Source organism: Anomaloglossus baeobatrachus, chromosome 1 (assembly GCF_048569485.1).
Source record: "Anomaloglossus baeobatrachus isolate aAnoBae1 chromosome 1, aAnoBae1.hap1, whole genome shotgun sequence".
NCBI classification, from domain to species: Eukaryota; Metazoa; Chordata; class Amphibia; order Anura; family Aromobatidae; genus Anomaloglossus; species Anomaloglossus baeobatrachus.
The window spans coordinates 421888941-421914297 of NC_134353.1; the positions used below are offsets into that span (position 1 = coordinate 421888941).

Here is a 25357-nt window from a genome sequence, read left to right on the forward strand (position 1 = left end):
TGCAGCAGATTTGGGGGCAAGTAGTGGACAAATTGTTTCAGGCTTAGGAGAATGCTCAAAGGTTTGCCAACCGACGTAGAACTGTTGGTCGTCGGTTTAAAGTGGAGGACATGGTTTGGTTGTCCTCCAGGAATGACCGTATGAGAGTTTCTTCTACTAAATTTAAGCCAAGATTTATTGGACCCTATAAGATTTCGGAGATCAATAATCCCATATCTTTTCGTTTGTCTCTTCCTGAGTCGTTTAAAATTCACATTGTTTTTCATAAGTCTTTGTTGAAGAAACAACAATGGCGCCTCCGGTCCCTGTGTTGGTAGAAGGAGATCTGGAGTATGAAGTTCAGAAAATTTTGGATTTCCGTCTTAATAGACAAAAGCTTCAATACCTTATTAAGTGGAAGGGTTATGGTCAGGATGACAATTCTTGGGTTTTTGCTTCTGACATTCATGCTGACAGATTGGTTCGTGCCTTCCATCATACCCATCCTGACAGACCTGGTGAGAGTTCGGTGACCCCTCCTCAAGGGGGGGAGGGTACTGCTGGGAATGTCATTCGAGGGGGTGATGCTTTGGAGCTCCTTCTGGTGGTCAGGACTGGAGGTGAAGCTGAATGTGACTCAATAGGTGTGGGAGTTAATTGTGAGTTTGGGAAGCCCAATTGAGATCAGCCTGGGCTATATAGAAGAGCAGTGTCTGCTGGCTGGGGTGATAGATGTTTATTCCTCAGTCTCTGAATTGGCTTGGAGTTTGTCCTTCCATTTATCCTGTGCCTGAACCATTCCAGATAAGTTGCAAGTTCTTTGCTTTATTGCCTGATCCACACTTAAGGGTGTTTGTATTTAATGTCATTTTGCTTAAAGTCTTTTTTCTTGCAGGAGAGGAATTGTCTTTCTGTTTTAATGAGCATGGGGGTTCCCCCTCTGCAAGTCACTCTGCAAGGAAAGGGAGATTCTCCCTGTTCTACTTGATTAATTGTTCTTTTGTATTTCTTGTGTTCTTTTTGGTATTTTGTTTCTCCCATTATTTACAAGAGTATCTGATATTATGGGGTAGAGACCGTGTGGTCTCAGGGTTTTTTTGATATCAGGAGATTGGTATTTTTCCACAGGGTTTTGCACTGACCGCAATCAGTTTTCTGTCCTGTTCTGTTCTATCTAGGAAGTTGGGCCTCGCCTTTGCTAATCTATATTTCCTATCTGTGTGTTGTGTTTTCTTACATTACCATTCGCTTTATATGTTGGGGGTTTGCTATTCCTTTGGGGACTACTCTGAGGCAAGATAGGTATTCCTCATTTCTATCTGTGAGGTGTAGTAAGTTTCTCCGGCTGTGGCGAGGTGTCTAGGTTTGTTTAGGAACGCTCCACAGCTACTTCTAGTGTTGTCCGATAGATAGGGGATTGCGGTCAGCTCAGGTTCCAACTACTCTTGTGTTTATTTGCTGATAGGATTTTTTGTGATCATCCAAGGTGATCAGATCATAACAGACCGGCCTCCAGTAGATGTTTCAGTATCTAAGTCTACCATAAGAGAATAAATACAGAGCATTTACCACAAGCTTCAAATCATTAATCAGCCTTAAAAATAGAAAGGCCATATTAGACTTTGCTAAAAAAAAAAACAAACTCTAAATAAGCCAGCCCAGTTTTGATAATCATTCAGTGGACAGATAAAACTAAGATTAACCTGTACCAGAATGATGGGAATAAAGAAGTATGGAGAAGGCTTGGATTGGCTCATGATCCAATGCATACCACATCATCTGTAAAACATGGTGGAGGCAGTGTGGTAGCCGGGCATGCATGGCTTCCAATGACACTGGGTCACTAGTGTTTATTGATGATGTGACTGAAGACAGAAGCAGCCAGATGATTTTTGAAGTGTACAGAGTTATACTTTCTGCTCAAATACAATAAAATGCAGAAAAAGGTTGATTGGATGGCGCTTCACAGTATGGATGGAGAATGACCCAAAACATACTGCAAAAGAAAGTCAGGAGATTTTTAAGTCAAAGAAGTGTAATAATCCAAAGTGGAATAGTCCAATGAGTCACCAGGTCTCAATCCCATCGAGCATGCATTTCACATGCTTAAAGGGAACCTGTCATCAGGTCTTTCCCATATAAACTGCGGCTACCACCAGTAAGCCCTTATATAAAGCATTCTTGAATGCTGCATGTAAGTGCCCAAGCCAATCTGTAGAACATAAAAACAGCTTTTATTATACTCCCTGCAGGGTGGTCCGGTCCAATGCCCGTCACTGGTCTCTGTCCGGCATCTCTTCTTGTGATCGCTGACCTCCTTTCCTTCTCCGTGTGGATGTCCTGTGTCATCACAACAGTGTCCTCGATTGCTGTAATGCCTGCTGGCTGTAATGGACAGGCTAGAGGGAAGCCACTCACCAAGCAGGACCCCTAGAACCCAGAAACCCTTTAACCCCTATACAGGGAGTTGGAATTACACAGGGCCCCGGTGATCACTACCTGTGGAAGGCTGCAGTCCGATGAGAGTGGTAGTCAGGCAGGGTCAAACCAGGAATTGCAGAACAGGGACAGAATCAGGCAGGCAAGGACGTAATCAGGAAACCAAGCAGAGGTCAAATCCGGGACTGGCGGCGAGGTACAGAAACGGCAGGCAGAAGGGTAGTCAGAAAACAAGCAGAAGTCCAAACACAGGGGGTCACTAACCAAAACAGAGAGGGAGCCAGGTAACAGGAAAACAGAACTATCTCTGGCAGTAGCCAGTAGACAGGAGAGGGAATTTAAAGGGTGTGGTGTCTTCCCATTGGCTGAGGCTGAATGATGCTGGAAGACACACGCCACCTACAATCAGCCAGTGGTACTGCAGATCCCAGGGAAATCCAGCTTAGTGGATGAGCGCAGCCTGCGTCACTGGCACCTACTCCTCCCCCATCACCAGCACTATCCACGGTGGGAATATGGCGTCGCCTGGTGATTGAGGTAGAAGTCGCAGGAGCGGACTCCGGTGGGGACGTGACAGTATTCCCCTCCATAAGGGGCCTCCGGACCCTCAAAATCCGGCTTGTCAGGGAACTGGAGGTGAAGCTGATGCACCCCAGGGCCTTGGGGTACTCGGTCCTGGGCCTGGAATCATAGGTACGTTTCACTGGTGGCCGGTGCCCGGTTCCATAACCCTGGGGGTCCCTTAAAAAAAAGAGGGGAATAAAAGGAAAAATAAAGATACATTTTTTTTCGTGACACCTCTTGCGGAATGCGGCTATATGGGGAAAGCCGACGCTGCAAAGTCTCTCACTGCTGGGGCTGGTGGTATTGAGCAGCTTGGATGTTATAGCCCTCCGCAAGTAGAGCTAAGCCCCAGGGGAGAATGATGGTGGCTGTAGTATGGTGGAAGTTGGTGATGCAGAGGTGTAGGAAGAATTCTGACAACACAGGGGCCGCGGTTTAACTTGTGCTTTACTCACTGGTTCTGAGTAGCTGCAACATAGCTGGTGCTGGTCTCTCTCAATCTGGGCCTCAGGTAATCTGGTATTCCCTTGATCCCAGTGCCGATGTAGTGACCTGGTGAGCTTTACTTCCATGTACCCATCTGTAGTTGGTGGGTCTCCATGGCCTGAAGCGCTCTGGGGTCCCTTCCTGTTGTCACAGTGCTGGCCCATACGGCAGGCAGCTTGAATCTCTCTTGGGTCGGACCTCTGTCCTAGTTCCCGGGTTCCCTCTTTGCTGCTGTGCCCTGGACACTAACGCTGGTGAGGAACCTATATGATTCCCTCACCGGGCAGATTTATCAGGTGAGCTTAAAGCGTCTTCCAAAACTAGGGCTCTGCACCCAGCCGATGCTCGGTCCCGTGAGTACTCACACTGTACTCTCCCTGGTGACCGTACGCCTTGAGCCCAACAAGCCACTGTACACTTTCTATCTGAACGTCAACTTCTGACTGACTGCCTAACTGACTGTCTATGTCTCTGATAAGATGTCTGTCTTCTGTCAACTGCACTGACTAGCCCCTCCCCCATCTCTGGTTTCTGACTAGCGGATTGGATGAGTCCCGACCAATAGGTAGCCATCCATCAGATCCGTCTCCAGCCTGTTACCGAGTCTGGGGGGAAAAGGGCATGGATATGTGTGTTTGAATGGTATTTACCGGCACTGGTCTTCCAGGAACCGCGGGGTAGCACCGCACCTGTTACTGGATGCAATACCCTGTGGCACTTGACGCCTCAGGGGCGCCACAAAACCGCCTGACAAGACCTTTAGCATGTACCTTATTTGCTGGAACCCATGATCTCTCCTCTGGGCCATAACCCTTCCAATGTACCAGATACTGCACTGCCCCTCTAACAATACGGGAATCTCTGTACTTCATTATCCAAGTTACCCTTAACCAAAACAGAAGGAGGAGGGGGCTTGACTCTTTGAATGGGAAAACGATACAACTTGAGGAGGGATTTGTGTCACACGTTTGATATCTTAAAGGTTTGAGGGAGGTTCAGGTGGAAAGCTGTGGGATTAATGACCTCAGCTATCTCGTAAGGTCCAATAAATCTGGGACCCAGCTTAGTAGAAGAGACCTTGAATTTGATATGCCATTTGGACAACCATACCTTGTCCCCACACTCCAAGGCTTGGACCCTTGGAACGCCTCTGATTAGTAGCCGAGGCTTTACCACCCTGTGCCCTCCTCAAGTTTTCTTTCACCTCAGACCATAGCTTTCAATTTGTTCACAATTTTTTCAGCCTCAGGAGTATCCACCGTAGCGGAAGAAAAAGAACCAAAACGTGGATGTAACCCAAAATTGCTGAAAAAGGGGGTAGTCTGGATATACTCCTGATACTGATTATTGATGTCAAACTCAGCTAGCGGTAGATATTCTACCCAGTCAGACTGATGGCCAGACACAAAACACCGGAAATATTGTTCTAGGATTTGATTAGAACGTTCAGTCTGACCATTGGTCTTTGGGTGGTAGGCAGAAGAAAAAGATAACTCTAGATTACTCTTTTTACAAAAAGTCCTCCAGAATTTTGAGACGAACTGCGTTCCTCGGTCAGAGACAATACTCTCCGGAACCCCGTGTAAACGCACAATATGCCTAATGAACAACCTGCTAAGAGTTTCAGAATTAGGGAACCCGGACAATGGAATAAAATGACACTGTTTGCTGAATCTATCCACTACTACCCAGATGCAAGTCTTCCTTTCTGAGGGTGGGAGGTCAGTGATGAAGTCCATGAGATGGGTCCAAGGACTTCCTGGAATAGCTAGGGACAGGAGAAATCTAGCGGGACGGGTACGGGTTGTCTTGGCTCGAGCACAAGTTTCACATGCAAGTACGTATTCCTTACAGTCCTTGGCTACGGTTGGCCACCAAAAATTCCTAGTTACAAGTCAGAGGGTATAGACTATACTAGGGTGACCTGCAAGGACAGAATTATGGGACTCCTGAAGTACCCGCAGGCGAAGTGGGGGGGGGCGACAAACACTTTACAGTCAGAAGTGGTTTCAGGGGCCTGGTCTTGGGCATTGCGAATCTGTTCTATCAAATCTAAGGATACCGATGATACAATAATGCCTTTAGCTAAAATAGGAACTGGTTCAATGTTTTCCGACTGAGAGGGACAGAAGCTACGGGAAAGTGCATCAGCTCTTGTGTTCTTGCTACTGGCCAAGAACGTTACCACAAAATTAATTCTGGAGAAAAACAATGCCCATCTAGCTTGCCTTGGATTGAGTCTCTTAGCAGATTCCAGATAAGGGAGGTTCTTATGGTCTGTGATAATTGTGACCTTATGTTTGGTGCCCTCGAGGAAGTGCCACCATTCCTCGAAGACCCACTTACTAGCCAACAGCTCTCGATTACCAATGTCATAGTTTCTCTCGGTGGCAGAAAATTTGCGGGAAAAGAAGACACAAGGATGAAGCTGAGTGAGAGACGGAGTACCTAGTGATAGCACTGCCCCCACTCCAACCTCAGATGCATCGACTTCTACAATAAACGGACATGTAAGTTCAGGTTGAATAATGCTGGAAGACACACGCCACCTACAGGCAGCTAGTGGTACGGCAGATCCCAGGGAAACCCAGCTTAGTGGATGAGCGGAGCCTGCATCCACCGAGTCACTGGCTCCAACTCCTCTCCCATCACCAGCACTATCCATGGCGGGAACACAGCGTCGCCTGGTGCTTGAAGTAGAAGTCGCAGGAGCGGACTCCGGTGGGGACGTGACAATTGCGCTCCTGCGCACGCACACTTCTCTCTGCCCTGCTGTGGTCAGAGCAAGTACTGTAATGTGCAGGTGCAAGGAAAGGTCAAATAAAGCCCGCGCGTGTGCACTATAGTACTTTGGTCTACCCTCAGAAGGCCAGAAAGAAGTTAGTTTGCGCAGGACCACAATGGAGGTCGTAGGACTTGTCATTCAAACAAAGCAAGAAGGAGGACGGTTATCTCAAGAAAATAGAAGGCATTGGACCAAGACCAACAATGCCCATCGAACCCAACCGCACCGTAGGTGAATATGATAACAGCTGTTTTTATCTTATACAAATCAGCTTAGGCACTTCTAGAGTGCTGTATATAAGGGCTGACTGGTGGTGGCCACAGTTTATCTGGGAAACCTGATGACAGATTCCCTTTAAAACAAAACAAGGCAAAAAGATTGACAAAGAAGCACAAACTAAAGTCAACTGCAGGAAAGGCCTAGTAAAACCATGACAAAGATGGAAATCCAGGGTTTGGTGATGTCCATGGCTTCCAGATTTCAGGCAGTCATTGCTTGTAAAGGATCTCTATAAACTACTAAAATTGAACATTTTATCTATGGTAAAACAATTTTTCCAATTACTTTTGAGTCTCTGGAATGAAGAAGCTTTGTAGAAAAATAGTTGCAATTCCTAAACGTTTCATAGTATATTTTTGTTCAACCCCTTTAATTAAATCTGAAAGTCTACACTTCAATTGCATCTCAGTTGTTTCATTTTAGATCAAAAATAGTGGCATGCAGAGGCCAAATCACAAAGATTCGGTCACTGTCCAAATATTTCTGAACCCAACTATATGTTTCCTTATTGACTTGTGTGATATGTGTCAGGCCAGGATGTGCAGTTGTCCTGTTTTTCTTTCTCATACTTTGTCTCTTGTCTGTTTATAGAATGGTTCCAGTGAAAAGAGAGAAGTACGGCAATTCCAATTTACTGCCTGGCCAGATCATGGAGTCCCTGAGTACCCAACTCCCTTCCTGGCATTCCTCAGAAGAGTAAAAACTTGCAATCCTCCTGATGCAGGACCCATTGTTGTACACTGCAGGTATAGCCAATATTTTTTAAGAAACTAACTCAACTGTGTTTCGTGCAAAATCCCCAAATAATATAAAGACCACGTTTAGCTAAACTCCAATCACTACATCACTATAGGGTTAGAGACCTTGAGTAATACATATCATTAAATAGCATTAAACAAATTAATTCTCCATCTTCATCCCTCTCTTTCTCCATCCTCAGTACACACATGAGATGTTCTGTTTACACAGACTGACCCACGGCACAATACAACCACCAATCAGTAAACTTTCGCTGATCAACCGTCGTTTGCTAGCCTGTTTACGCAACCGGACCAAAGCATTCGATGCTCACTGATCTATAGTAGATTGCTCAGTGCTTTTAGGCTGCCATTATTCTAATCAGTACAACTCTTATTTACACAGGAAGATGCACCACTGACAGCGATGATCATTTATGCTGCAGAAAATATCATTTTGGCCAATAAACAAGCGTTTTTATCATTCATCCGGTGATTGGGAGCCTGTTTCACACCGAAATAATCGTGAAACAGCATTTTTTGCAATGCCTGTACATGAATATTTTGCATTGTAAATGCTGTTTAAGGCCTCTTTCACACGTCCGTGAAAATCACGCACGTTTTTCACGGACGTGTCAACAGTGCGTATTGCACTCCGTGAGCCGTTTTTATGGCACACTCTTGTTTTCCGTGTGTTATCCGTGATAACACACGGAGAATGGGAATTTTCTACTCACCTGTCTCTGGCTTCGCTGTTCGTGGTGCTGATCTTCAGTCTCCGATCCTGCCGACTCCCCGCTGCTGCTGCTTCCGGCTGCAGTGAAGTGAATATGCAATGAGCATAATGAGCGGACGTTGGAAGCAAGTGACAGCAGCGGCAGAGACAGCAGGGCTGGAGAAGGTGAGTAAAGTTTTTTTTTTTTCTCGCAGACACGTGTATTCTCCAGTGCAAGTCACACGGAACATATCCGTGTGGTCCGTTTGTGTTCCATGTGACCCGATTGCGTTCCGTGTGACACCCGTGATACCGGAGAAAAACGGACATGTCTACGTGTGGAGCACACGGCACACATATGCTCCACATGTACACACGGTCCATGGCAGAATACGCACGTGAGCGCAGACCCATTGATTTTAATGGGTCTACGTGTGCTTGTGTCTCCGGTACATGAGGAAACGAACAAAACACGTACCAAAGACACGGACGTGTGAAAGAGGCCTTAGTCACTACCATCCTAAAATGATGAGTAAGGAAAGAGATAGCAGGAGGACATAAAATATTTTCTACACATAAACTAATTGCGCAAAGCTGTTATTCATAATTAATAAAGAGGACACAGCATTAGCAGGACAAACCAGGCCCTGTAAAATGATGGGATACCAAGAGTTTGACCTTCCACCAAGTTAATATTGGCCCCTTTTCAGGTTGAAATCAGTATGGTGATCAACTGATCACAATGGGTCCAGCTTCTAAAGCCCCCAACAAACGGCTAATTTTGTCAGGGAAAATGTAGTGGAAATTAAGTTTTAAATGCAACCATAATATAAATTTGTTTGTATATCCCCTTTACTCCTGAGCCTGTTTTCACCTTCATGACCAGCCCATATATTTCAATTCTGACCAGTGTCACTTTGACAAGTTATTACTTTGGAACGCTTCAAAGAATCCCAGTGATTCTGAGATTGTTTTCTTTTACATATTGTACTTCATGATAGTGGGAAACTTAAGACAACATTTTCTGTGTTTATTTGTGAAAATATCATAAATTTAGCGACAATTTTAAAAATTTCGCAATTTTCAAAGTTTGATTTTTTTTTTATGCTTTTAAATCAGAGAGTCAAATCAGTCACAAAAAAAGTAAATAAATTACATTTCCCACATTTTTACTTTGCATCAGCATAATTTTTGAAAAAATATTTTTTTTGTTAGGAAGGTTATCAGCAATTTCTAATTTTTAAATCAAAATTTACAAAATCATTTTTTAGGGACCACAGCACATTTGAGGGGCCTAGGTGACAGAAAATACCCCAAAGTGACACCATTTTAAAAGCTGCACCCCTCAAACTGGTCATAACCACATCCAAGATTATTTATTAACTATTTAGGTGCTTGAAAGGAACTAAAGCCATGTGGAAAGACAAAATGAAAATTTTACGTTTTCCCACAAAAATGTATGAGACTGGAACTGTACAGTGTATCATTGTAACTGTGAGTACAGATTTCCTGTCATTACTACAAGATGGAGACTGGTCTGAAGTCCCCTCAGAAACTGGATGTCACATCATGTAATCTATCCCAGACATAGAGACACTGTTACGGTTGCTGTGGCTCTGGAGACTATGTCTGGATTTCTTGCTACTGCACATGTGCTAGCGCTGGAGACTAAGTCCTATCTTGGAGCCATTGCACATGTGCGGGTGACATCATCACTGACACGAGGTCACATGTCTCTGACACCTTCTAAGCTGATTGGCCACTGGTCATGTGCTTGTGACACGTGGTCACATGTCTCTGACACCTTCTATGCCGATTGGTTGCTGGTCATGTGCTTGTGACGCTTTGCTCGGTGATAGGCCAGCGTGACGTCATTGCTGTCATTCTGGCAGCGGATTGGCTCTGGTGTCCTCCATCTTGGATGAGGCACAGAGTCTATATAAGACCCTGACGCACGCCGCCCGGTGCTCAGTCCTCTTGCTTCATGCATGAGGGTAGACGCCCTGTGCACGTCCCTCTAGGCATCTCTCTGTCTATGTTAGGTGAGCGCTACCGGCAGGGTAGCGTTCTTATACCTTACAGCTTCGGCTGCAGTCTGTATCCTTACCTCTTAGTGGAGCGGACATAGGCAGGTGCCTGAGGCACATGGTCCGGCTGGGCCTTGTGATTCTACTCGTAGGTGGACGTTGCCGCTATGGTAACGTTCCTTATACTGCATCTGGCAGTTGTTCGTATCCTCGCACACTAGGGGAGCGAACAGAGGTAGGAGCTTTGTGCGGCTTATGCTGCTGTCCGTCTCTTTTGCACCACTAGAAGAGCGGACCTAGGCAGGTGCCATATCTAGTGGTTCGTGTCCTCGCACACTAGTGGAGCGAACGCAGGTAGGAGCTTTGTGCGGCTTACGCTGCTGTTCGTCTCTTTTGCACCACTAGAAGAGCGGACCTAGGCAGGTGCCATATCTAGTGGTTTGTGTCCTCGCACACTAGTGGAGCGATTGCAGGTAGGAGCTTTGTGCGGCTTATGCTGCTGTCTGTCTCCTGGCACCACTAGAGGAACGGACCTAGGTAGGTGCCATTTCACACTCACTGCTTTTGTCTCTGTGATCTTTAACAGAGACCATTCCACACACCCTCCAAGTAAGGGAGGAATTGCTTTATTCTCTAATTATATTCCTCTGAGTTTAACAGAGGTATTGCACTCTGCACTTGTGCTATTATTTTTTACAGTGGCACACTTATATACCCCTTATCCTCTGCCATAGTCTGCAGCAGGGTCTTTGCACGGTGGACCCTGACTGTCTGACATTACTTTAGGTTTTATTATCAGACAGCCCCCCGTAACATTAGGACTGAGCCAAGGGTCTGGCAGTTATGGCAGAATATCAGCAGTTACACCGTTACATACAAGTACTTGAGTCGCGGCTCAAGAGTATAGAGGATAAACCTCAGACCATGGTGACATCTGCACATGATCCTCGACTTGCTCTGCCAAACAGATATTCTGGCGATGCCAGACCATGTCGTACCATTAGTCAGTGTCAGATACACCTAGAGGTCAACTCTTCTCGCTTCTCTACGGAGAGGTCCAGAGTAGGCTTTATCATCTCCTTACTTCAGGACAAAGCCTTAGAATGGGCGACTCCCTTATGGGAGCGCTCTGATGTGGTTACTCTGAGACATCAAGACTTTCTTGATGCTCTTAAAGCGGTATTCATGGGTCTGCAGGTTACCCATGATGCGGCCCTGAGATTCTTAGATCTATCTCAGGGTTCGTTATCCACTAGTTCTTATGCCATTGCTTTTAGAACTCTGGTGGCAGAACTAGATTGGCCAGAGAAGGTGTTGATTCCTATCTTCTGGAGAGGGTTGGCAGGCTATGTCAAGGATGCCCTTGCTACTCGTGAGGTCCCTGCTTCTCTGGAGGACTTGATCACAGTAGCAACGAGGATCGACATACGCCATAGGGAACGTAGACTCGAGGTTTCTTCCTCACGCCCTAAGCATCGGGCTATTCCAGTTGTTGAGGGTCCACTACCATCTTCCTCAGCATCTGAAACATCTCCCACTCCTATGGAGTTAGGTCATACGTCCTCCAGACTACGCAAGTCTGGTCCTCCTATATGTTACGTATGTCGTCAGGCTGGGCACTATGCCAACAAGTGTTCTAGTCGTCAGGGAAACTCCCAGGCCTAGTAACCATTAGAGGGGGGTTACTAGAGACGTCTTCTGCACCCTCTAAGTGTTGTATCCCAGGTCAGCTCTCATTCTCTGAGAATACATGGCCTATTATGGCTTTTGTGGATTCCGGAGCTGACGGGACTTTTGTGTCCTCAGGATTTGTAAAGGGACACAATATTCCCTCTATCATGTTAGAGGCGCCTATTCCTGTCCGTGTTGTTAATGGGACTATGTTGTCTGACTCCATTACATTGAGGACAGTTCCCTTGCGCCTTTCCCTGCCTCAGGGTCACATAGAGGAGATTTCTTGTTTTGCCTGAGGGTATAGACGACGTCCTTCTGGGTCTCCCATTGCTTCGGACTCATGCTCCTCACATTGACTGGGAGTCCGACAGCATTATTAGTTGGGGTTCGAAATGTCAGTCCCGATGTCTTCCCTTACCACCTAAGGTCATTGCGGTTGCATCAACTGATCTCTCTCCCATACCTACACCCTATTTGGATTTCACTGACGTGTTCTCCAAACAGGGTGCTGAGGTTCTTCCATCCCATAGGCCGTATGACTGTGCCATAGACCTTATCCCAGGTTCGGTTCCACCTAAGGGCAGGGTTTACCCCCTGTCAATACCTGAGTCGGAGGCCATGTCGACCTATATAAGAGAGAGTTTAGAGAAGGGGTTCATTCGTAAGTCTGTCTCTCCCGCGGGAGCTGGGTTTTTCTTTGTTCGAAAGAAAGAGGGTGATTTGCGTCCCTGCATAGATTACAGGGGTCTCAACGTAATCACAATAAAGAACAAATACCCGTTACCTTTAATTTCGGAGCTCTTTGACAGACTGAGGGGAGCTCAGGTTTTTACGAAGTTGGATCTGCGGGGTGCGTATACCTTGGTCCGAATTCGAGAGGGTGACAAATGGAAGACCGCTTTTAACACCCGAGACGGTCACTATGAATACCTCGTCATGCCTTTTGGATTATGTAATGCACCCGCAGTATTTCAGGACTTCGTAAACGATGTGTTCAGGGATTTACTGTTATCCTCTGTCATGGTGTATCTGGACGACATCCTGATTTTTTCTCCTGATCTGGAGACTCATCGTCAGGATGTTGTTCGTGTCCTTTCCCGTTTAAGGGAGCACTCTTTGTTTGCTAAACTCAAAAAATGTGTATTCGAGCAGTCATCCTTGCCTTTTTTGGGCTACATTATCTCACAAGAGGGTCTGGCTATGGATCCTGCGAAGCTCTCTGCTGTCCTGGAATGGTCCGAACCTCATTCCTTGAAGGCGGTGCAACGCTTCTTAGGATTCATAAATTATTACAGGCAGTTCATACCCCATTTCTCTACTTTGGTGGCCCCTTTGGTGGCCTTGACTAAGAAAGGTGCTAATCCAAAAGTCTGGTCTACTGAGACATCTCAGGCTTTTGAGGCAGTAAAAAGATACTTTTCAACTGCTCCCGTTCTTCAAAGACCCGATGAGAATAAGCCCTTCCTCTTGGAGGTTGATGCCTCTTCAGTGGGTGCTGGTGCGGTCTTGTATCAAAAGAACGGTGCAGGTAGAAAAAGGCCGTGTTTCTTCTTTGGTAAAACCTTTTCACCGGCAGAGAAAAACTATACCATTGGGGATAGGGAACTGCTCGCCCTGAGATTAGCCATCCTTTCCAGGTCTATACAGACCATAAGAATCTGACGTACTTACAAACCGCTCAGCGTCTGAATCCTCGCCAAGCCCGCTGGTCCTTGTTTTTCTCCCGCTTTCACTTCTCCATAAACTATCTGTCTGGGAGTAAGAATAACAAGGCAGACGCCCTGTCTCGCTCTATGGTTTCTACCCAGGAAGAGATTGACGAACCTCATCTTATCCTTCCCTCCAGGGTTTTTCATACGCTCTCCCCTGTGACGTTAGACCAAATCCCACCGGGCAAGACCTTTGTGCTGCCTGATCGACAGAATGATATACTGTCGTGGGCCCACACCTCAAAGGTGGGTGGGCATTTTGGTATTAGGCGGACACGAGAGTTACTGGAGAGGTGGTATTGGTGGCCACACTTAGCCAGCCACGTCAAGAGATATGTCGGTTCCTGCTACTCGTGTACTCGCAACCGTCCATTACGGCAGAGACCGGCTGGGCTCTTGCATCCTTTACCAGTGCCAGATAGACCATGGGAGGTGGTAGGCATGGACTTTGTGGGTGATCTTCCGTGTTCACAGGGACATAGATTTGTGTGGGTCATTACGGACCATTTCTCCTGGATGGTTCATCTCATACCGTTATCGAGAATCCCATCTTCCAGGGTACTAGCCAAACTATTCCTCAAGCATGTCTTTAGGCTTCACGGGATGCCAGATCGTATCATTTGTGATAGAGGCCCGCAATTTGCTTCCCGTTTCTGGCGAGATCTTTGTAGCCTTCTGCAAAGTGAGTTGAATCTCTCTTCGGCATACCATCCGGAGACCAATGGTTTGGTTGAGCGTACCAATCAATCCATGATTATATACCTTCGACACTTTGTTGCTGAGAACCACAATAACTGGTCCTCCCTCCTACCCTGGGCAGAATTTGCCCTTAACAATTCGCTGGCTGAGGCCACTGGGCAGACACCATTCGTACTCAATAATGGGCAACACCCTAGGGTACCGGTACCGTTTCCCGCTGCTGCACCTTCTCCTCTTGTGGCCGACTGGGCAACTAATGCCAGAGAGGTTTGGGATCGGACTCAAGAGTCGATCCAAGCAGCTAAGGACCGTATGAAGACGGTGCCGGATCGGTTTCGTCGCCCGGCTCCTGTCTTTTCTCCAGGGGATTTTGTGTGGCTCTCTGCAAAACACGTGAAACTTAGAGTGAGCTCTGTCAAATTTTCTCCTCGCTTCCTGGGTCCTTATGAGAATCTTCGACAGGTAAGTCCTGTAGTCTACCAATTGAAGTTACCCGTCCATCTTAGGATCCATGACAAATTCCATGTTTCACTGCTAAAGCCGGCATTCTCCTGCCTCTCATTCCTCTCGCTCTAGCTATGAGGTACGAGCCATAGTTGGTTCTAAGATGGTTAGAGGGCGCAGGTTTTTCTTGATAGATTGGGAGGGCTATGGCCCGGAACATCGCTCTTGGGAGCCTGAGGAGGCTGTCCATGCTCCCGACTTAGTTGCCGATTACCTGCGTCGCCGGGAGAGGGGCCCTTGAGGGGGAGGTACTGTTACGGTTGCTGTGGCTCTGGAGACTATGTCCGGATTTCTTGCTACTGCACATGTGCAAGCACTGGAGACTAAGTCCTATCTTGGAGCCATTGCACATGTGCGGGTGACATCATCGCTGACACGAGGTCACATGTCTCTGACACCTTCTAAGCAGATTGGCCACTGGTCATGTGCTTGTGACACGTGGTCACATGCCTCTGACACCTTCTATGCCGATTGGTCGCTGGTCATGTGCTTCTGACGCTTTGCTCGGTGATAGGCCAGCGTGACGTCATTGCTGTCATTCTGGCAGCGGATTGGCTCTGGTGTCCTCCATCTTGGATGAGGCACAGAGTCTATATAAGACCCTGACGCACACCGCCCGGCGCTCAGTCCTCTTGGTTCATGCATGCGAGTAGACACTCTGTGCATGTTCCTCTAGGCATCTCTCTGTCTATGTTAGGTGAGCGCTACCGGTAGGGTAGCGTTCTTATACCTTACAGCTTCGGCTGCAGTCCGTATCCTTACCTCTTAGTGGAGCGGACATAGGCAGGTGCCTGAGGCACATGGTCCGGCTGGGCCTTGTGATTCTACTCGTAGGTGGACGTTGCCGCTAGGGTAACGTTTCATATACTGCGTCTGGCAGTTGTTCGTATCCTCGCACACTAGGGGAGCAAACAGAGGTAGGAGCTTTGTGCGGCTTATGCTGCTGTCCGTCTCTTTTGCACCACTAGAAGAGCGGACCTAGGCAGGTGCCATATCTAGTGGTTCGTGTCCTCGCACACTAGTGGAGCAAACGCAGGTAGGAGCTTTGTGCGGCTTACGCTGCTGTCTGTCTCCTGGCACCACTAGAGGAATGGACCTAGGTAGGTGCCATTTCACACTCACTGCTTTTGTCTCTGTGATCTTTAACAGAGACCATTCCACACACCCTCCAAGTAAGGGAGGAATTGCTTTATTTTCTAATTATATTCCTCTGTGAGTATAACAGAGGTATTGCACTCTGCACTTGTGCTATCATTATTTACAGAGGCACACTTATCCTCTGCCATAGTCTGCAGCAGAGTCTTTGCACGGTGGACCCTGACTGTCTGACATTACTTTAGGTTTTACTATCAGACAGCCCCCTGTAACAACCTCAGCCTAGTCTCCATCCCATAGTAATGTGCTCATCATTGTTCCCATCCTACAGTAATGTTCCCCATCCTTGTCCCCATTTTGTAGTAATATGTTCATCCTTGTCCCCATGTTATAGTAATGTGTTCATCCTTGTCCCCATCCTATAGTAATGTCCCCAATCTATAGTAATGTGTCCATAGTTGTCCCCCATCTTATAGTAATGTTCCCCATCCTTGTCCCCTTGTAACAATGTCCCCATCCTATAGTACTGTCCCCATTCTATAGTAATGTGCCCATCCTAGAGTAATGTGCCAACCTTGTCCCCACCCTACAGTAATGTCCCCAGCATTATCCCTATTCTATAGTAATGTTTCCCATCCTTGTCCCCTTGTAGTAATGTCCCTATCCTACAGTAATGTGCCCACCTTGTCCCCATCCTATAGTAATGTCCCCATCCTATAGTACTGTGCCCTTTTTAGTCCCCATCCTATAGTACTGTGCCCACCTTGTCCCCATCCTATAGTACTGTGCCCACCTTGTCCCCATCCTATAGTACTGTGCCCACCTTGTCCCCATCCTGTAGTAATGTCCCCATCCTGTAGTACTGTGCCCATCCTAGTCCCCATCCTATAGTAATGTGCCCACCTTGTCCCCATCCTATAGTAATGTCCCCAGCCTTGTCCCCATTCTATTGTCATGTGCCCATCCTAGTCCCTATCGTATAGTAATGTCCCCATACTATAGTAATAATGTCCCCATCCAATAGTATTGTGCCCATCCTTGTAATGTCCCAATCCTATAGTAATGTCCCCAGCCTTATCCCCATCTCATAGTAATGTGCGCACTTTGTCCCCATCCTGTAGTAATGGGTCAGCAGCTCCCATCACCTTCCACAGACACCGGAGTAAAGCTGAGGGGAGCAGTCTCCGGCCCCAGATCCACAGTGATTGGAGAGATCGGTCACAAGGCCAATCTCTCCAATCAGAGCTGGGGGCAGGTGAAACACAGGTCACCCAGCTCCAGCCAATGATCAGTGCTATAGCTGCACTGATCTTGGCTGGATTTCAATGTTTCAGCGATTTTCAATGGCTGAAACATTAGTGGCTGTGATTGGCTGTTATTGGCTGAGCGGCGTTCGTCAGCCAATCACAGCCTCCGTAGGTCCGGGGAGGAGACACCACCCCTCCTGAGGTCCCCTCCTCCCCGAATCTAAGGTATTTGCAGCAATTGTAGCCACCGGGGCTGCGATTTCGCCATGACGTACTGGGTATGTCATGGGTCCTTAAGTACCAGGGAGCCATAAAGTACCCAGTACGTCATAGGTCGCTAAGGGGTTAAAGTCCAACACACACACACACACACAAACCATTCTTCTCACCTGTCCCGCGCTCCCTCCGCTGCCTCATCTCTGCTTTGTGCGGCCCCCAGGCCCGTGCCACTGTTCACTATCGCGGCAGGTGCAGTGTCACTGTCAGTGATTTATGTGAGATGATTGTATTGCCGGCGCGAGAGCGCAGCACCAGCAACACATTCATCTGACATAAAGCGCAGACAGTGGCTGCGGCCCCTGCAGCTGCAGCGATAGTGAACAGGGGCACGGGCCTGGGGGCCGCACGAACTACCCTGAGGGGCCGCATGCGGCCCGCGGGCCGCGTGTTTGAGACCCCTGATCTAAACAGTAGATATGCTGCCAACAATAATATATAGGAATGATCTTTTGTATGGCTTTTGATACAATCCTTGTTAATAAACAAACACCTGTGTAAAAGAACTCGTATATGTCACAGATATAACCTGCTGAGCTGTATAGAAGGCAATCACTCACATCAGAATTTACAGAAATCACAACCAAAAATGTTATCACAATCTATTAGGAATACACCATTAGACTTCAGAGCTGTAAATTCAATTCTCATATCTTAGAATATTGGTAATTATATTTTACACTGTAATAATGTATATATCCTGATTGGTTGTATTATGTGCACTAGCCAAAGAAAATGACCTCTTAGCCCCAACCCATTTTAGTTTATTGGAAGTCATAGGTTTTATTGTAAAGCTCTATTTATGGCCACTTTTAGTATGTGCATTAATGGATTATTGGATTAATTCATTAGTGCATTAATGGATTTCTTTCTTCTAGTGCTGGAGTTGGGCGAACTGGTTGTTTTATTGTCATTGATGCAATGCTTGAGAGAATAAAGCATGAGAAGACTGTCGATATATATGGCCATGTGACGTTAATGCGCTCACAGAGGAACTATATGGTCCAGACAGAGGACCAGTATAGCTTTATTCATGATGCCTTGTTTGAAGCCGTGGCATGCGGAAACACAGAAGTTCCAGCTAGAAATCTCTATTCATATATTCAGAAGCTAGCACAGATTGAAACAGGAGAACATGTAACAGGCATGGAGTTAGAGTTTAAGGTAAGAAACATAAGTGATAATGTAACAAACAGATTGAGGTTGCACTTCACTCAGCTGTCCATTTACTACAGCTGTCTTCTCTCCTTCAGATATTACCATCTTAGGATAAAGAATGCTGGCACACAAATGTTTTTTAAAAAGAACCTGTCACCAGGTTTTTCCATTATGAGCTGCAGCCACCACCTGTGAGCTCTTATATACAGCATTCAAGAATATTGTATATAAGAGCCCAGGCCACTCTGTGTAATGTAAAAAACACCTTTAGAATTCTCCCCTAGGGGGCGGTCCGGTCCAATGGGTTTTCTTGGGTCTGGTGCCCCCTCTTTTCTGAGATCACTGCCCTCCTTCTTCTGAGGCTTTTGTCCATGATGCGTCCTTTATCATCAACACAGACCGGCATTGCAATCCTGCACAGGCTCACTTTTACCTGCTCTGCTGAGGGCAGATCAATGTACTGTAATGCTCAAGCGCGAGGAAAGGTTAAAGACCGCATGCGCACTACAATACTTTGATCTGCCCTCAGCCTGCGCAGGACCTCAATGCCGGCCTGTGTGGATGACGTAGGATGAATCATGGACACAGGCCTCAGAAGAAGGAGGACGGCGATCGCACAAGATGAAGGAGGCACTGGACTGAGAGCAGCAACACCCATCGGACCGGACCGCCCCCTATGTGAGTATTATAAAGACGTTTTTTATGTGATACAGAGCAGCCTTTGCTCTTATATACAGCATTCTGGATGCAGCTCACAAGGGAAAAAACTGGTGACAGGTTCCTTTTAACCTGGACCAATTTTGAAGTTTTAATATGCTTGGTCTAGACATAAAAAGGGGCATTTTGGTTATGCTCTATAAATAAATGAAAATGCAATTGAGAAGATGGAGAAATTAATCTCCCCATCTTCTCTTCACTTGTGCTCTGATTCTCACATGTGAGACAATTGGAGCACAGTATAATGACTCTCTGATTACGCTCGCAGCAGAGCCTGAGCCGAGTGTCATTCTCATGTGGCATCCAATGCTCTCGCATGACAGAATCATCAGATGCTCTACGCTAATGTGAGCATACCCTAACAAATATATGTTTACTGAAATCATACATGGTTTTGATATGACACAGTTTTGATATATGGTTTTGATATGGTATGAATGTGGAAGAAGTGTGTTACATTTGGTGTTATAGAAAAAGGGGACAAGCGCCCATAGGGGTAATATTGTATTTTAAAGTGGAGTTTTCTCACCTGATTGGGTTGTGTATGTCACAATTCCAATAAATGCCCATAGATTATTCAGCTGCTGCAGTCATGTCTGCAGATAGAAGATAGATGTTCTGGTAGATCACATTGCTATGAAAGAGGATTAGTTCCATGTGTGGTAATACTTCAAGTAGATTTTAAAAATTTAAATTTCACACCAAACGCTCTCAAAAACTGAACTACATATAGTTGCCAGTGTGCTCACTTTTGGTTTAGACATTAATGGCTGTGTGTTGAGTTAGAGGGCACACCAAATTTACACGGTTATGCAAGCTGAACACTGACTACTTTACAGTGTATCGAAATGTTATATCTTTAGTGTTGTCCCATGAAAAGATGTAATAAAATATTTAAAAAAATGTGTACTAACTTTTCTGATATACTGTGTATGTACATATATATATATATATATATATATATATATATATATATATATAAAGTTGTGCTCAAAAGTTTACATACCTCGGCAGATTTTTTTTTTGCTTTCTTGGCCTTTTTTTCAGAGAATATGAATAATAACACAAAATATTTTTTCCACTCATGGTTAGTAGTTGGGTGAACCCATTTATTGTCAAACTACTGAATTTTCTCTTTTTAAGTCATAATGACGACCAGTTCACATACCCTGGTGATTTTGGCCTGATAATGTGCACAGAAGTTGACACAGATGGGTTTGAATGGCTAATGAAGTTAACATCCTCACTTGTGACCTGTTTGCTTATATTCAGTGTCCTTGCATAAAAGCTGAGTGTGTTTCTGAGATCCAGACAGACTCTTGCATCTTTCGTCTAGCCACTGACGTTTCTGGATTTTGAGTAATAGGGAAAGCAAGAGAATTGTCAACAGATCTATGGGAAAAGATAGTTGCACTGTAGAAAATAAGAACGGGATACCAAAAGATATATAACGGAATTGATAATGCCAGTCAGCAGTGTTCAAACTGTGATTAACAAATGAAAAATCAGGTACTTTGTAAAAACCAAACCACAATCAGGTAGAGCAACAAAAATTTCAGCCACAACTGCCAGGAAAATTGTTCGGGATCCAAAGAAAAACCCACAAATATCATCAGCTGAAATACAGGACTCACTGAAAACTAGTGGTGTGGCTGTTTCAAGATGCACAATAAGGAGGCACTTGAAGAAAAATGTGCTGCATGGTCACGTCGCCAGAAGAAAGCCTTTACTGTGCAATGCCACAAAGTATCTCACCTACAAGATGCCAAACAGCACAGAGACAAGACTCCAAACTTCTGGATTAAAGTATTTTGGAGTGATGAGACCAAAATTGAACTTTTTGGCCACAACCATATATGTTACATTTGGAGAGGTGTGAACAAGGCTTATGATGAAAGGTACACCATGCCTACTGTAAAGCACGGAGATGGATCGCTGATGATGTGGGCATATGTGAGCTACAAAGGCACAGGAAACGTGGTCAAAGTTGAAAGAAAGATGAATGCAGCAAATTATCAGCAAATACTGTAGGCAAATTTGCACTCATCAGCCCGGACGTTGCGCATGGGAAATACTTGGATGTTCCAACATGACAATAATCCAAAACACAAGGCCGTTGTCCTGTCATTGGCTACAGCAGAACAAAGTGAAGGTTCTGGAGTGGCCATCTCAGTCTCCTGACCTCAATATCATTGAGTCACTCTGGGGAGAACTCAAGTGCGCAGTTCATGCAAGAAAGCCCAAGAATTTACAGGAACTGGGGGCCTTTTGCCAAGAAGAATGGGCAGCTTTACCGACTGAGAAAATAAAGAACTTCATCAATAACTACCACAAAAGACTTCAAGCTGTGATTGATGTTAGAGGGGACAATACATGGTATTAAGAATTGGGGTATGTGAACTTTTGATCAGGGTCATTTGGAAGTTTTTGGTTGTCATTATGATTTAAAAAGAGAAAACACAGTTGTTTGAAAGTAAATGGCCTTACCAAACCACTAACCATGAATGGAAAAAACGTCTGTGTTATCATTCATATTCTCTATGCAAAGGCCAATAAAGCAAAAAATCTGGCAGGTATGTAAACCTTTGAGCACAACTGTATATACATACATATATATATATATATATATTTGGCTATATGTCTTAAATAATATAAAAAAAAGTTATTAACAAAGTCTATTAACTAATCTTTTGTCTTATTCACGCTCAGCGCCTTGCCAATTCGAAAGCTCACACTTCCAGATTCATCAGTGCCAATCTTCCATGCAACAAATTTAAAAATCGCCTTGTGAACATCATGCCATATGAAACCACAAGGGTTTGCTTGCAACCAATCAGGGGAGTAGAGGGGTCAGATTACATAAATGCCAGTTTCATAGATGGATACAGGTAAGCTCGGGTCTATAATTTTTTAATTCATGATGTTTTTATATGTAGAAAGACTAATATATTGTCCTCTTAGGCAACAAAAAGCTTACATTGCAACACAAGGACCACTTGCAGAAACCACTGAAGACTTCTGGAGAATGCTATGGGAAAATAATTCCACAATTGTTGTAATGTTAACAAAACTTCGAGAAATGGGCAGAGTAAGTTACTTATTTTGCATTTCTAGAATCTATAGACTAAAACAGTCACTAGACTGGTTCTAAAAATGCCACTATTGGACAACCCCTTCTTAAATGCTGGAGATCCCAGTCAATATAAACAGTGAAAGACATGCTTCCGGAATTGCATTGCTCCGAGTTCAGCACTGTCTCCTGGTGATCACAGGATATTATGTCATTTGATTGCTGCAGTCAATCATTGGTCACTGATGCAGCCTTTAAGTCCAGTTGATGGAACAGTTCTGACTGACAAAAGTGTCAAGGCTGCAGCCAATCAGCGGCCACTGATTGGCTGAAGCAATTACATTAAAGGTCTCTTGAATACCAGTAGGTGCAATGCCAACTTTCCTGCAATGTTACTGGTTCAAGAGGTATGTATTTTTTTTATTTTTTAGCCTGTACACTTTAGCTTTTAAGAATGTGAATATTATTATTATATAAATCTTTCTTTTGGAAACTAGAGGCCACAATGGTTTTCCCTCCACTATGTGATAAATAATAGTGACCATAAATCAATATTTAAAGGATATGTACTAAGTGTCAAAGTTATCCCAAATCCATATCATAGAGGATAGCTTACTGATCACTGTGGGTCTGACTGCTGCATCCCAGAGAGGAATGCTCTGCAGAGCTCTGTAAGAATATACAGTGGAACCTTGGTTTAAGAGAAACTTGGTTTGAGAGCATTTTGCAAGACAAGCAAAGCTTTTTACAAATTTGTAACTTGGTTTAAGAGCAATGCTTTGCAAGAAGAGCAAATTCTCACCGTGCACATTTCCAGTTCTGTCCTTTCACTGCTCTCTGACCCGCTCTAGAGGTAACTTTCTGTACATATGTACTGTATACTGTATACAGTATACCATTATACAGTACAATATATACTATACAGCATGTTTATCAATTTGCATTTATGGATACAGTATTGTACTTTTTTTCTGCTAACCAGTACAGCACATTGCTTATACTGTACCTCCCACACACCAACAATTTTATTGTAAGCTAAAGTGCAGTTTAATTTGCTTTATATGTTTCTTACTGTACAGTATTTTGTATTAGTGCACTGTAATAATTTTATATGAATACAGTACATTATTTTGTATTACAGTAATACGTTTGTATAAATTCAGTAAATATTTTTGGGTTGTGGAATGAATTGTCTGCGATTCAATTACTTCCTATGGAAAATTCTCTTTGCTATAAGAGTAACTTGGTTTAAGAGCACACTCCCAGAACCAATTATGCTCGTCATCCAAGGTTCCACTGTAGCAGACATTGAGCATGCGCTCCTACATTCCATTTTTTGTCTGTGGGACTGACAGAGTTTGCCGAGTCCCTATAGATAGGGGATAACTTACAAACTTGGTACAAAATAATTGTTGAATTATGCTGTTTTTCAGTGTTATATGACCAGTAAAGGTCACAATATAATATATTCTCAATATCCTTATACCCAATTGAATGTATGGCGGGTAAAATAAGAATTAAACACGTCACTAATTTTTCAAGTAAATATATTTCTAAAGGTGATCTTGAAATGAATTTCTCACCAGATGTTGGTAACAACCCATCCAATCCACATAGGCAAAGAAATCAAACCATAGATGTCCATAAATTTAGTGATGTGTAATAATGAGAAATCACACAGGGAAACACATTAAGAAAGAGAGGTGCAAAAAGCCATGGAAAATCATGACACCAGCTTAAATCTATCACTAATTAGCAAGCAATCCTTCCGTTGCTGTGTAGTTGATGTGTAATAATGTGAAATAACACAGGCAAAAAGTATTGAACACACTTACAGAAATGTATGTAATGCTTCATACAAAAGCCTTTATTGGTCATGACAGCTTCAAGACACCTCCGGTATGGAGAAATTAGTCGCATGCATTGGTCAAGTGTGATTTTGGCCCATTTTTCCTCATAAACACTCTTTAAATCCTGAAGATTTTGTGGCCTCCTTCTATGAACTTTGAGCTTTAGTTCCTTCCATAAATTTTCCTTTGGATTCAGGTTAGATGATTGGCTGGGCCATTCTAGCTTCTTCATTTTCTTTTCCTGAAATTAATTGAGGGTTTCCTTGGCTGTGTGTTGGTGTTCATAGTTTTGCTGAAATGTGTACCCTCATTTCATCTTCATCATCCTGATAGATGGCAGGAGACGTTTTTCAAAATGTACATTTATCCATTCATGCTTCCTTTAATTATATGACGTTTGCCACTGCCCTATGCTGAAAAATAGCCCCGCACCATGATGTTCCCATCTCCAAACTTCACTATTGGTATGGTGCTTTTTGGACTCCAAACAAGGTGTGTATTATGGCATCCAAAGAGTTGAAGTTTGCTTTTATCTGATTATACTATATTCTCCCAGTGTTTCACAGGCTTGTCTAAATCTTGAGCAAACCTTAAATCTGCTTGTACACACTGTTTGTTCAGCAATGGATTCTTGCATAGTAAGCATGTATAAAAGTCTTGTAGGTTAAATGCATTACTTATTGTTTTCATTGAAACAATTTTACCTGCTATTTCCCGGTCTTTCTAGAGCTCTCCACAGTTGGTTCTTGGACAACTCTCCTGATATTTTCACTGCTTTTTCTGAAATCGTACAGGGAACACCTGGTCATGGACGGTTTATGGTTAGATTTTGTTCTTTCCACTTCCAGATTATGGTCTCAACAGTGCTCACTGGAAACTTCAGCAATTTAGAAATTTTTCTGTAACCAATATCATCAGTATGTTTTGTAACAATAAGGTTGCAAAGGTTCTGAGACAGCACACTGGTTTTACCCATCATGAGATGTTTATTGCATGGCACCTTAGTAATAAGATACCTTTATAGGCCATTAGTTGAACCAGCTGATATTGTTCACTAAGTGGCGGGATTGTTTTCTGACTACTGATAGATTTCAGCTGGTGTCATATCTTTCCATGGCTTTTGCACTTTTCTTTCTTCATGTGTTTATTACTTTTTACCTTTGTCATTTTCCTAATGTATAGACAACTATGGTTATTATTTCTTTGCCTGTGTGGTTTGCATGGGTTGTTACTGACATCTGATGAGAAATACATGTCACTAGCACCTTTTAGAAATATATTTTTGCTTAGAAAATTGGTGATGTGTTTAATATTTACTTCACCCCCTGTACTTGTCTTTCTGAAGCA

The 25357-nt window shown here is 44.4% G+C and overlaps 1 protein-coding gene across 1 annotated transcript in view; it reads left to right on the forward strand.

Annotated features, from left to right (window-relative positions):
• Nucleotides 1-25357, forward strand: part of PTPRS (protein tyrosine phosphatase receptor type S) — a 684599-nt gene that overhangs the window by 592896 nt on the left and 66346 nt on the right. Inside the window, exons 27-30 of the mRNA XM_075352599.1 lie at nucleotides 7124-7278; nucleotides 18094-18379; nucleotides 21800-21978; nucleotides 22052-22178. Coding sequence (XP_075208714.1) covers nucleotides 7124-7278; nucleotides 18094-18379; nucleotides 21800-21978; nucleotides 22052-22178 — 747 coding nt within the window. The remainder of the gene's footprint in view (nucleotides 1-7123; nucleotides 7279-18093; nucleotides 18380-21799; nucleotides 21979-22051; nucleotides 22179-25357) is intronic.